General features: G+C 42.6%; 1 protein-coding gene across 1 annotated transcript in view; it reads right to left on the bottom strand.

The window, feature by feature from the left end:
* LOC311137333 (unconventional myosin-IXb-like) overlaps positions 1 to 14,889 on the bottom strand; it is a 129,140-nt gene that overhangs the window by 93,137 nt on the left and 21,114 nt on the right. The window contains exon 2 of the mRNA XM_084171773.1: positions 9,765 to 10,671. Coding sequence (XP_084027899.1) covers positions 9,765 to 10,604 — 840 coding nt within the window. The 5' untranslated portion in view covers positions 10,605 to 10,671. The remainder of the gene's footprint in view (positions 1 to 9,764; positions 10,672 to 14,889) is intronic.

The raw sequence follows: 14,889 nt of genomic DNA, 5'->3' as shown, positions 1-14,889 counted from the left end.
ACATCAGGGATAAAATTGTAGACCTGCACAAGGCTGGGATGGGCTACAGGACAATAGGCAAGCAGCTTGGTGAGAAGGCAACAACTGTTGGCGCAATTATTAGAAAATGGAAGAAGTTCAAGATGACGGTCAATCAACCTCGGTCTGGGGCTCCATGCAAGATCTCACCTCGTGGGGCATCAATGATCATGAGGAAGGTGAGGGATCTGCCCAGAACTACACGGCAGGACCTGGTCAATGACCTGAAGAGAGCTGGGACCACAGTCACAAAGAAAACCATTAGTAGCACACTACGCCATCATGGATTAAAAATCCTGCAGCGCACGCAAGGTCCCCCTGCTCAAGCCAGCGCTGCAAAATCTGGACCCCTACAAATCAGCTGGGCTAGACAATCTGGACCCTTTCTTTCTAAAACTAGCCGCCGAAATTGTCGCAACCCCTATTACTAGTCTGTTCAACCTCTCTTTCATAACGTCTGAGATCCCCAGAGATTGGAAAGCTGCCGCGGTCATCCCCCTCTTCAAAGGGGGTGACACTCTAGATCCAAACTGCTACAGACCTATATCCATCCTGCCCTGCCTTTCGAAAGTATTCGAAAGCCAAGTTAACAAACAGATCATCGACCATTTCGAATACCACCGTACCTTCTCCGCTATGCAATCCGGTTTCCGAGCTGGTCACGGGTGCACTTCAGCCACGCTCAAGGTCCTAAACGATATTATAACCGCGATTGATAATAGACAGTACTGTGCAGCCGTCTTCATCGACCTGGCCAAGGCTTTCGACTCTGTCAACCACCGCATTCTTATTGGCAGACTAAATAGCCTTGGTTTCTCAAATGACTGCCTCGCCTGGTTCACCAACTACTTCTCAGATAGAGTTCAGTGTGTCAAATCGGAGGGCCTGTTGTCTGGACCTATGGCAGTCTCTATGGGGGTGCCACAGGGTTCAATTCTTGGGCCGACACTTTTCTCCGTGTATATCAATGATGTCGCTCTTGCTGCTGGTGACTCTCAGATCCACCTCTACGCAGACGACACCATTTTGTATACATCTGGCCCTTCATTGGACACTGTGTTAACAAACCTCCAAACGAGCTTCAATGCCATACAACAATCCTTCAGTAGCCTTCAACTGCTCTTAAACACTAGTAAAACTAAATGCATGCTTTTCAATCGAACGCTGCTAGCACCCGCCCACCCGACTAGAATCACCACTCTCGACGGGTCTGACCTAGAGTATGTGGACAACTACAAATATCTAGGTGTCTGGTTAGACTGTAAACTCAACTTCCAGACTCACATAAAGAATCTCCAATCCAAAGTTAAATCTAGAATCGGCTTCCTATTTCGCAACAAAGCCTCCTTCACTCATGCTGCCAAACATGCCCTCGTAAAACTGACTATCCTACCGATCCTTGACTTCGGCGATGTCATTTACAAAATAGCCTCCAACACTCTACTCAGCAAATTGGATGTAGTCTATCACAGTGCCATCTGTTTTGTCTCCAAAGCCCCATACACTACCCACCACTGTGACCTGTACGCTCTTGTTGGCTGGTCCTCACTACATGTCCGTCGTCAAACCCACTGGCTCCAGGCCATCTATAAATCACTGCTAGGCAAATCCCCGCCTTATCTTAGCTCATTGGTCACCATAGCAGCACCCACCCGTAGTCTGCGCTCCAGCAGGTATATCTCACTGGTCATTCCCAAAGCCAACACCTCCTTTGGCCGCCATTCCTTCCAGTTCTCTGCTGCCAATGACTGGAACGAATTGCAAAAATCTCTGAAGCTGGAGACTCTTATCTCCCTCAATAACTTTACGCATCAGTTGTCAGAGCACCTTACCGATCACTGCACCTGTACACAGCCCATCTGAAATTAGCCCACCCAACTACCTCATCCCTATATTGTTATTTATTTTGCTCTTTTGCACCCCAGTATCTCTATTTGCACATAATCTCTTGCACATCTAGCATTCCAGTGTTAATACTATTGTAATTATTATGCACTATAGCCTATTTATTGCCTTACCTCCATAACTTGCTACATTTGCACACACTGTATATATATTTTCTGTTGTATTTCTGACTTTATGTTTTTTTACCCCATATGTAACTCTGTGTTGTTTTTATTGCACTACTTTGCTTTATCTTGGCCAGGTCGCAGTTGTAAATGAGAACCTGTTCTCAACTGGCTTACCTGGTTAAATAAAGGTGAAAAAAAAAAAAAAATGTCCAGGCCCGTCTGAAGTTTGCCAATGACCATCTGGATGATCCAGAGGAGGAATGGGAGAAGGTCATGTGGTCTGATGAGACAGAAATAGAGCTTTTTGGTCTAAACTCCACTCGCCGTGTTTGGAGGAAGAAGAAGGATGAGTACAACCCCAAGAACACCATCCCAACCGTGAAGCATGGAGGTGGAAACATCATTCTTTGGGGATGCTTTTCTGCAAAGGGGACAGGACGACTGCACCGTATTGAGGGGAGGATGGATGGGGCCATGTATCGCGAGATCTTGGCCAACAACCTCCTTCCCTCAGTAAGAGCATTGAAGATGGGTCGTGGCTGGGTCTTCCAGTATGACAACGACCCGAAACACACAGCCAGGGCAACTAAGGAGTGGCTCCGTAAGAAGCATCTCAAGGTCCTGGAGTGGCCTAGCCAGTCTCCAGACCTGAACCCAATAGAAAATCTTTGGAGGGAGCTGAAAGTCCGTATTGCCCAGCGACAGCCCCGAAACCTGAAGGATCTGGAGAAGGTCTGTATGGAGGAGTGGGCCAAAATCCCTGCTGCAGTGTGTGCAAACCTGGTCAAGACCTACAGGAAAGGTATGATCTCTGTAATTGCAAACAAAGGTTTCTGTACCAAATATTAAGTTCTGCTTTTCTGATGTATCAAATACTTATGTCATGCAATAAAATGCTAATTAATTACTTAAAAATCATACAATGTGATTTTCTGGATTTTTGTTTTAGATTCCGTCTCTCACAGTTGAAGTGTACCTATGATAAAAATTACAGACCTCTACATGCTTTGTAAGTAGGAAAACCTGCAAAATCGGCAGTGTATCAAATACTTGTTCTCCCCACTGTATTTGAAGAATCTCAAATCTCAAATATATTTTGATTTGTTGAACACTTTTTTGGTTACTACATGATTCCATAAATGTTATTTCATAGTTTTGATGTCTTCACTATTATTCTACAATGTAGAAAAAGTAAAATGAAAAAAAAAACTTGAATGAGTAGGTGTTCTAAAACTTTTGACCAGTAGTGTAGGTGTGTTTGTTCCTCTAACATCAAGTCCAAACAAAGACAGCTGTGGGTTAGCACGAGCCAGGGAATCAGTCAGGCTGTCATCAGTCAGAAGCCGACAGGCGCCAGGGACATATAGCCTCTTCTACTCACAGAGAAGGGAGGAAGTGCAACTCACCAGACCCAAAACACTAATGATTCCCACACAGTTTTGCTGTACGCTGATTGTTATCCCCTTGTTGTAACTCGTATCGTACTAGGCCTAAACGTGTTGATTGATTCTAACTACCATGGCTGGCTCGTTCCTAGAACTTGAGTTTTTCCAATTAAGTGTAATGAATGGTAGCAATTGTTCAACATATAATACAGTTGAAGTTGGAAGTTTACATACACCTTAGCCAAATACATTTAAACTCTGTTTTTCACAATTCCTGACATTTAATCCTAGTAAAAATTCCCTGTCTTAGGTCAGTTAGGATCACCACTTTATTTTAAGAATGTGTAATGTCAGAATAATAGTAGAGAGAATGATTTATTTCAGCTTTTATTTATTTCATCACATTCCCAGTGGGTCAGAAGTTTACATACACTCAATTAGTATTTGGTAGCATTGCCTTTACATTTTTTTCCTTGGGTCAAACGTTTCGGGTAGCCTTCCACAAGCTTCCCACAATAAGTTGGGTGAATTTTGGCCCATTCCTCCTGATAGAGCTGGTGTAACTGAGTCAGGTTTGTAGGCGTCCTTGCTCGCACACGCTTTTTCAGTTCTGCCAACACATTTTCTATAGGATTTTTTTGTTGTTATTCTGTCTCTCACTGTTCAAATAAACCTACCATTAAAATTATATAGACTGATCATTTCTTTGTCAGTGGGCAAACGTACAAAATCAGCAGGGGATCAAATACCTTTTTCCCCTCACTGTACTTGCGTACTATTGTTTGTACAGATGAACGTGGTACCTTCAGGCGTTTGGAAATTGCTCTCAAAAGATGAACCAGACTTGTGGAGGTCTACAATTCTTTTTCTGAGGTCTTGGCTGATTTCTTTTGATTTTCCCATGATGTCAGGCAAAGAGGCACTAAGTTTGAAGATAGGCCTTGAAATACATCCACAGGTACACCTCCAATTGACTCAAATGATGTAAATTAGCCTATAAGAAGCTTCTAAAGCCATGACATCATTTACTGGAATTTTCCAAGCTGTTTAAAGGCACAGTCAACTTAGTGTATGTAAAATTCTGACCCACTGGAATTGTGATACAGTGAATTAAGTTAAATAATCTGTCTGTAAACAATTGTTGGAAAAATTACTCAAGCACAAAGTAGATGTCCTAACCGACTTGCCAAAACTGTACTTTGTTAACAAGAAATTTGTGGAGTGGTTGAAAAACGAGTTTTAATGACTCCAACCTAAGTGTATGTAAACTTCAGACTTCAACTGTATATTGCAATAATGTGTATGATCTAATTAGAATTGACAATTAGGTTTAGCTCCAGACCACAAATAGAAGATGGAACATTACATTGAACCACATGGGAGCTCTAGAGCTTTTCAGTTATTCTAAAGCTGGTGTCTAGAAAGTATTTCCATGAGCTTTCCTTCAGTTTGCACAGCTGTTCAAGATAAGACACTGACTCCTGGTCAAGGGCCTGATCTTCACTCTATTCTCACATGACATGACTCATGAGACACTGATATAGAACAAAGGGGGTATATCACAATGCAGGATCACTTTCAGTAAAAACATTCAGATATAACTGTTTGTTATCTTCCAGAAAGCCAAAGTTGAATGGGTTATTGAGCTCAAAGCGTAATTTGCATCAACACCATATAATTTAAGTTAACCTTTCTTCAGGACCTAGTCAATTTTGAGTTGTTTGAGAAGGAGCTTTGTAAAGGGTTAAACTGAGGCCTTGGCTAATACTTCCACATCTTTTCTCTCTCATTTCTTCTTTTTGGGGAAAACAGCTTTTACAACTGTCTCTACATGCTTGGAGATCATCTTTCACCCCCTCTGGTCATGACTGATGACTATAACTGAGATCTTCAACTCCTGGCTCAAGTTAACAAGACATTTGACTAGGGGCACATCTCAAAAGACAGAAGTGACTTCCATTCCTCTTCTCTGGAAGAACTAGGTTTGCTGCTCTGTCTTCATGGTTCTTGGACTTCTTCAATAGTACTCATGTGGACACAGCGCAGACTCATGCATCTTCTGTCATGACAACATTAGTCACCTATGTACAGGAATCATCTTCCTTGGGAATGAGCCATCAGCAAAAAACAAATTTCACACCGGTTTAAATCCCTGCTTCTATGCAAACCTTGACTTTGTGAGACTGTGGTCAAATACTAATAGCGGGTAATGAGCGTTTACAGACACCCATGACAGGCATAAGGTGACGCACAAACACATCCTTAGCCCCATTGCAACCACACACATCCTGTTTAGGGTTGAATGGTGGGAACCCGGTTACCGAGAGTTACCGGGATTTACCGCCCAAAACCACTCCCTTTTCCCGGGATAAATAACTGTGAGAAACCAGTAAATTATAATACATTATTTATATGAACGGCATGGAACAGCGTGAAATGGAACTGTTAAATTATATGCAATGTCCAAATCTGGATTCTCCCTGGCCTCTGCATGATGAATCAATGCTCAGGGTGGGGACGGACAGCCCATCTCAGTATGGAGCGCAGTTCACAATGCATGTAGACCTATCTACTCATCATGGTAACTTTTTTTTTTGTGACAGGTAGGCCTACATTTGCATAGCCTATGCTACAGTAATATAAAGACCGAATGCGCGTCTCATTTACCCATCTCCATTTGGCTTTCGGGAGTCACCTTGTTTTTTAATTGCAGCTGCAGAGTTTTAAAAACAGCCTATTACTCGAATATCGTTGCTTTAAAATCAGTGCATGCATGGGCACTCTCTCACAGTCTCTCTCTCTCCATCAACTCATCCGAAATAGATAATCCTGTTCTAGATTGAGATATATATATATATATATATATATATATATATAGATGTCCTAGCCTACCTCTTTCAGGTAAAACATTTTAATGCAGTATTAGCCTTATATTTAGCTAATAAATGATGGGTTATGCATAACAAGCTTCTAACTTATAGCCTCCGTCTCTTGCGCAATACGCAAGCACCTGGGCTCCACTGGCTTCTCCTTAAAAAATGCTCCTTAGCTCTTGGAGTCACGTGCAGGAAAAGCTAGACTAGAATAGCTTGCTAGACATCATCTTTTTAGCATTTCTTATACCAATAGAAGAGGGATGCAATCTCTTTTTTGCTGAATGTTAAATACAGCAGCCAATAGAACTCACAGGTAGATTTAAAGAAGAGCAAACACGCGATGGTGGTAGGCTATAGCAGTTAGTTATTCAGACCCATAACCATTCAATTATGAAGAGAAGTGAAATCCTTCAGCATCTAATTCTGGGTAGCCATTTGATTAGAAGTTCAGGAGTCTTATGGCTTGGGGGTAGAAGCTGTTAAGAAGCCTTTTGGACCTAGACTTGGCGCTCCGGTACCGCTTGCTGTGCGGTAGCAGAGAGAACAGTCTATGACAAGGGTGGCTGGAGTCTTTGACAATATTTAGGGCCTTCCTCTGACACCGCCTGATATAAAGGTCCTGGATGGCAGGAAGCTTGCCCCCAGTGATGTACTGGGCCGTAGGCACTACCCTATGTAGTGCCTTACGCTAGCCAATACTTGTAACTTTGTAGGCTGCATGTGCTGCACCAAAATCGCATGTTCTCTTCTGCTTAATCATGATTTGAACGTGCGTAATTCCACTCCATATAATACAGTATAATCCAGTACAGTAATACAGTTCACACTCAAAAAGATTAGCTAAGTGGAGCTAGTTTTATTTATTTACCCAAGAGAGCATAGGGTATAGCTAGCTACATCTATGGGCTTTTATGTCTTTCTGTCATGCGTAATGTGCAGTAGCCTATATCAAATACATTATGAATTGGATAATGGCACAATCATTTGGGCTTGGGCTCATTAAATGTCGTTAATGTAGGGCTCATAAAATGTATTTAATATATGGCTCATCAGGCTTGAATGTTCATGCTGACCAAAGCTCTAATCAAATCCAGACATATTTATGCAAATTATAATGCTTCTGAATGACACTTCCGGTTTTGGCAGGAAATACCGGGTTACCCGGGAGAAAAGTGATTTATTCTCGGGATGGAACATTTGTAAAATATCAGGAAAATATTAAACCCAAAGCCTGCTAGGCAAGGTTTCATATGAGGTAGGAGTACGGCTGTTGCGGAGACCGCAGTAAAATTCCACGTGACCACGGTAATATCCTCTTATGCACTCTGGACATGCGTTGGTAGTACCCAACTCGCTAACGACCATCAGGTCCTAATGGCCTGGTACTCAGGGCCCTATTGTCCCTCTAACCACTCTGACATCAATGCAAATGCAATTGAAAATCACATCAAACACATCATCAAAACAGTATCGTGCTTTTAAAACTCACCTCAGTGTGATAGATCAATTTAAAGAAATGAGTTCAACAACAGGTTGAAACTGAGTGGAAAACATGGTCATTGTGGATGTTGTTTCAAAGCCTAACAACCAAATGGACAGCGCTTTCTAAGGTGATGATTAATTCAAAACACCCATACACATATTAGAGCTTATGCATATGCATAGGCCTATATATGAGCCTGAAAACCCTGAATTAAAATAATGATTGTACCGTCATACAATTCATAGCCTTCCGCATACTACGCACAGCAGAAAAAAGCATATACTCTGGACTGTATTATTATGGATGGACTGGTTACCTTGTTCTACCCTCCAAACTTTCTATCCATGAGTCTGGGAGAGAACCTATAGGCCTAGGCGATGCTGTTGGTTCATTGATTGTGCAGGGCGGCTTACAAAGTTAGCTTCCAATTATAGTGAATTTGACTTTGAATAGCCTAGTAATAGGGCATTTTAAATATTTTATAATGAATAGGCTGACATTACCTTTAGCTACGGAATATCTCACCACCGTGCATTTCCATCTCCTCCTCTCTCTCTCCTTCATTTTTTTAACGAGCGCGCAGAGAGAGGGGCTGTCAACAGTTTCATGAAATATTTTTCAGGCTCTGTCGTAGCCGGCCGCGACCGGGAGACCCATGGGGCGGCGCACAATTTGCCCAGCGTCGTTCAGGGTAGGGGAGGGAATGTCCGGCAGGGATGTAGCTCAGTTGGTAGAGCATGGCGTTTGCAACGTCAGGGTTGTGGGTTCGAAAATAAATAAAAATAATGTATGCACTCACTGACTGTAAGTCGCTCTGGATAAGAGCGTCTGCTAAATGACTTAAATGTAATAACATGTTACTATCATTGTTCCCCAACAGATTTCACTTGGTTTCCCAAATTAAGCACTGGGTAGCTGCAGGAACAGGGTTGGAGAGCCCATGGCATACAGAGTTTGAGCGCAATATCACCTGTCGAGCAGCGAGAGGCTGCATGCTTCTCAAACAGTGGTTGATGCATGGAGTGAAATAACCGGAGTAGCCTACCAGGCATGATGGAAAAACAAACCAGTGGGAAAGTGGCCTCCATTCGCTATTCGAGTGCATACGGACAACGTCTTTTTCCGCCTGCCCCTGTTCCTGACCATTTGATGGGCAATTCTAAATCGAAACTAATTTGACTTATTAGTAAAGACAAGATTCAATTGAGAATAGTCTGATAGTATTTTCATCTATCACTTGATGAGAAAACAGCGTGTGCAGCCTGAGGCAAGGAACAGAGTGCAAGTTATATTTTGCGACTTTCTCAAATCATCAATAGCCTATAGTCGCATCATGCAGCCCATATACTGTATGTTTTCATTTCCAAGACATTCTAAGGTTTGTATCATTCACAACTAAAGTTGCCAAATATGTCTAAATCTAGCATATAGGACCTGTTTCAAATGATCACTTTTATGCTCAACATAGCCACTTCATATTCACACTCGCTCTGGAATGGGAAAAATATCCGTTCTATTTTATTCAGCGAAGTTCAATTAGGCCTACAGTATATTCTTCCTACTATAAAATCATATAATATAAAAGAATGGCACGGGACTTATAAGCATTCTTGTCTGCTAAATGAACAAGCCTACAGCCTATGGCATGGCGCATAGCCAGATAACACACAGTAGGCCTAGGCCAACTCATATTCTGTTCTTCATATCATAATGTTTCTTTAGACCTGCCTAAAATAAATACTGGATTTATTGTGATGATGTATATTAAATTGACTTATTAGACTCTTTTAAATGTAGATTTTCCAAAGGCATCAGCGGCTTGTATGTGTGGTGGTCTGGAGATGCTAAACGTTTTTATGTTAATTAACGGTCAATTACCGTGAGACCGGTAGACTTTTGCATGACAATAACCGGCTGACAAAATGTCATGACTGCAACAGCCTTAGGTAGGTGCCCAAACTTCATTTCACACGAATACAAACAGCCTTACCTCCAGCACAGGCCCAGCCCCTAGAATGGTCCTCTCCACCCCGCTGGCGTAGCCCTTCTGGCTGAGGGCCGTCAGACAGTGGATGAGGAAGTTGGTGCTCTGTGTCTTTCCCGAGCCGCTCTCCCCAGAGATAACGATGCACTGGTTTACCCTCTTCCTTAGCATGGCGTAGTATGCCACGTCCGCAATGGCAAAGATGTGCGGCTCCAGTTTCCCCAGCTGGTGGTTCTCGTACATCTTGACGTACTTGGGGTTGTAGATGGATAGGAACTTGAAGGGGTTGATGGCGATGAGGATAGACCCAGCGTAGGTGTAGATCTTTTTCTTGTGGAAGCGGTTGCGCAGGTTATCCAGGATGCTGCTCTCGTTGAGTGCCGGGAGGTTACACAGGTCGTCAAAGTCATCATGGCGTGGGGGGAGAAAGCCTCTGGCCGCCAGCTTCTGGGCCTCCTGCTCCTTCCAGAGAGCGGGGAGGTGGACGTAGTGGATGGTGCCGTCACGGTTCCTCTCCTGGAGGAGGAAGTAGAAACCTTCACTCTGAGGGTGCTGCTCCTGGGCCTTCCGTGGCCACAACAGGACCCTCTGGACTGGGAGGTCCCCGGACTCCAGCACCCACTCCTCCCCGCCGCACTCCTTCACCTCAGCAAGCACGTAGAGCCGCTGGGGGTCCAGGCCCAGGGCCAAGGCTGCGTCCTGGATGACGGAAGCGGCCGTGGCCTCCTTGGGCACCTTGAGGGTGCAGCATGATGGGCAGTCCGCTGAGAGCCGTGGGTAGACCTGCAGGTCGTAGGCCCGTCCATCTTGGCTAGGTGCTCCGCCTTCGCCATCTTTGACACTCATTCTGGGCCAGGTGGAGTCGCCTCAGCATGCCGTCTGCACTGCCTGCTCTTCTCTCACCACCCAGCACCTGGGGAGCAAAGGAGAACAATTGTTTTCAGACAGTTATACATTAAAGCTGAAAAAAAGGATGTCACAGCAGAGATTAGTTGCAGGGAGCTGACTGAAAGCAACAAGAGCTGTGATGTTAACTGTTAGCCACATGTACGCTAAAAGTGCCTGTGCCAAACAGCCCTGTATTGGATCAAGTCTTCAATTAAGAAAATAGTTTCATATAGACTAAACGAAAGACATTGAGCTATTCCAGATTGTGGAGGTTTCCCATTTGGGCATTGCAGTCTTGCAAAGGTCTAAACAGTTTGCCACAACGGCATTACGTCTGCGTTTCAAAATGCTAACAAATGGGTTGGTTTTTAAACAAAGACTGACAGACCACAGTGTGTGAACTCCAAACCGTTGTTCGTCTTGGACTAAGCAGCTGAGGAGTGGAAATGTGACTTGCATCACAGCACATAGGCAAGCTATTGAAAAGGTGGTTCTAATTTAGTGGATTAAAAAAAGCCTTCAACTATTTAAATCAAGCAATGTAGGCTTCACTACAATTAAGGGAATTATAAATCCTTCCCTGTACTTAATGCTTGAGTGATATCATTACAATAACAACCCTTTTCTATAGCATAGGCCTTTCACGAAGGCTAACGCTTAGTCCATCAGTGCAGATTACTGTTACATGCCCAATTGCATGATTACTTGAAGTAAACTGTGGTACAGACATTTTATTAGGGTGTAAGGATGTTCACAAACGTCCCGGGCCTACATTGATGACAGGGACCCAGCTTCGGATGTTTTACTTTTCTGTTATCACTGAGCTCGAAGTTTGCCTGCGTTTGGTTTACCCACATCATCAGTCTATCGTGTGCGTAAAGTTGAGTTGAGACATTTCTTTTCCTGCAAGTGTGCACTAAAGCGGTGGTTAGAGCATTAGTTTGATGCACACCTCATCTCCTCACTTCATGCAAGAAGCCCATCTCTATGATACGCCAATGAGAAAGCCACAGATGTGTTGGTGTAAACAAACACATCCTCACCATAGAAACTGATTAGGCCATACAGTAGAGCAGGGGTTCTTTTTCAGCATGGCTGATTTCTTTTGATTTTCCCATGATGTCAAGCAAAGAGGCACTGAGTTTGAAGGTAGGCCTTGAAATACATCCACAGGTACACCTCCAATTGACTCAAATGATGTCAATTAGCCTATCAGAAGCTTCTAAAGCCATGACATAATTTTCTGGAATTTTCCAAGCTGTTTAAAGGCAGAGTCAATTTAGTGTCTGTAAACTTCTGACCCACTGGAATTGTGATACAGTGAATTATAAGTGAAATAATCTATCCGTAAACAATTGTTGTAAAAATTACTTGTGTCATGCACAAAGTAGATGTCCTAACCGACTTGCCAAAACTATAGTTTGTTAACAAGAAATTTGTGGAGTGTTTGAAAAAAAGTTTAAATGACTCCAACCTAAGTGTATGTAAACTTCTGACTTCAACTGTGTATACATATATATATATATATATATATATATATATATATATATATATATATATATAAGACATCAAAACTATGAAATAACACATATGTAATCATGTAGTAACCAAAAAAGTGTTAAACAAATCAAAATATATTTTGTATTTGAGATTCTTCAAAGTAGCCACCCTTTGCCTTGATGACAGCTTTGCACAATCTTGGCATTCTCTAAACCAGCTTCATGAGGTAGTCACCTGGAATGCATTTCAATTAACAGGTGTGCCTTGTTGCAAGTTAATTTGTGGAATTTCCTTCCTTCTTAATGCGTTTGAGCCAATCAGTTGTGATGTGACAAGGTAAGGGGGGTAAAAAACCAAGTCCATATTATGGCAAGAACAGCTCAAATACACCAAGAGACACGAAGGTCAGTCAATCCGGAAAATTTCAAGAACTTTGAACGTTTCTTCAAGTGCAGTCGCAAAGACCATCAAGCACTATGATGAAACTGGCTCTCATGAGGACCGCCGCAGGAAAGGAAGACCCAGAGTTACCAGCCTCAGAAATTGCAGACCAAATAAATGCTTCACTGAGTTCAAGAAACAGACACATCTCAACATCAACTGTTCAGAGGAGACTTTGTGAATCAGGCCTTCAACCACTACTAAAGGACACCAATAAGAAGAGACTTGCTTGGGCCAAGAAACACAAGCAATGGACATTAGACGGGTGGAAATCTGTCCTTTGGTCTGATGAGTTCAAATGTGAGATTTTTGTTCCGTCAACCGTCTTTGTGAGACGTAGAGTAGGTGAACGGATGATCTCCGCATGTGTGGTTCCCACCGTGAAGCATGGAGGAGGAGGTATTACGGTGTGGGGTGCTTTGCTGGTGACACGGTCTGTGATTTATTTAGAATTCAAGGCACACTTAACCAGCAAGGCTACCACAGCAATCTGCAGCGATACGCCATCCCATCTGGTTTGCGCTTAGTGGAACTATCATTTGTTTTTCAACAGGACCATGACCCAACACACCTCCAGGCTGTGTAAGGGCTATTTTACCAAGAAGGAGAGTGATGGAGTGCTGCATCAGATGACCTGGCCTCCACAATCCCCCGACCTCAACCCAATTGAGATGGTTTGGGATGAGTCGGACCGCAGAGTGAAGAAAAAGCAGCCAACAAGTGCTTAGCATATGTGGGAATTCCTTCTAGACTGTTGGAAAAGCATTCCAGGTGAAGCTGGTTGAGAGAATGCCAAGTGTGTGCAAAGCTGTCATCAAGGCAAAGGGTTGCTATTTGAAGAATCTCAAATATAAAATATATTCTGATTTGTTTAACACTTTTTTGGTTACTACATGATTCCATATGTGTTATTTCATAGTTTTGATATCTTCACTATTATTCCACAATGTAGAAAATAGTAAAAATAAAGAAAAACCCTTGAATGAGTAGGTGTGTCCAAACATTTTACTGGTACTCTATATACAGTGAGGGAAAAAAGTATTTGATCCCCTGCTGATTTTGTACGTTTGCCCACTGACAAAGACATGATCAGTCTATAATTTTAATGGTAGGTTTATTTGAACAGTGAGAGACAGAATAACAACAACAAAATCCAGAAAAACACATGACATAAATGTATAAATTGATTTGCATTTTAATTAGGGAAATAAGTATTTGACCCCTCTGCAAAACATGACTTAGTATTTGGTGGCAAAACCCTTGTTGGCAATCACAGAGGTCAGACGTTTCTTGTAGTTGGCCACCAGGTTTGCACACATCTCAGGAGGGATTTTGTTCCACTCCTCTTTGCAGATCTTCCATCCCCACTGTCAAACATGGAGGTGGAAACATTATGCTTTGGTGGTGTTTTTCTGCTAAGGGGACAGGACAACTTCACCGCATCAAAGGGACGATGGACGGGGCCATGTACCGTCAAATCTTGGGTGAGAACCTCCTTCCCTCAGCCAGGGCATTGAAAATGGGTCGTGGATGGGTATTCCAGCATGACAATGACCCAAAACACACGACCAAGGCAACAAAGGAGTGGCTCAAGAAGAAGCACATTAAGGTCCTGGAGTGGCCTAGCCAGTCTCCAGACCTTAATCCCATAGAAAATCTGTGGAGGGAGCTGAAGGTTCGAGTTGCCAAACATCAGCCTCGAAACCTTAATGACTTGGAGAATATCTGCAAAGAGGAATGGGACAAAATCCCTCCTGAGATGTGTGCAAACTTGGTGGCCAACTACAAGAAACGTCTGACCTCTGTGATTGCCAACAAGGGTTTTGCCACCAAGTACTAAGTCATGTTTTGCAGAGGGGTCAAATACTTATTTCCCTCATTAAAATGCTAATCAATTTATAACATTTTTGACATGCGTTTTTCTGGATTTTTTGGTTGTTATTCTGTCTCTCACTGTTCAAATAAACCTACCATTAAAATTATAGACTGATCATGTCTTTGTCAGTGTGCAAACGTACAAAATCAGCAGGGGATCAAATACTTTTTTTCCCCTCACTGTATATATATATATATATATATATATATATATATATATATATATATATATATATAAATATATATTTGTGCTCGACTAAAACAATCTCAGTCGACCAGTCAACTAATTTGGGTCAGCCATACTAAGTAGGCTATACCAAGGGGCAAGGGCCAGTACAACCAAAACATTTTTATTAAAAGGATACTTCGGGATTTGCAATGATGCCCTTTATCTAGTTCCCCAGATGCAGATGAACTTGTGGATACC

Source organism: Coregonus lavaretus (genome assembly GCF_964263955.1).
Source record: "Coregonus lavaretus genome assembly, chromosome: 11".
NCBI classification, from domain to species: domain Eukaryota; kingdom Metazoa; phylum Chordata; class Actinopteri; order Salmoniformes; family Salmonidae; genus Coregonus; species Coregonus lavaretus.
The sequence above is the reverse complement of the archived record's forward strand: the minus strand, read 5'-3'. Positions and strand labels throughout refer to the sequence as shown.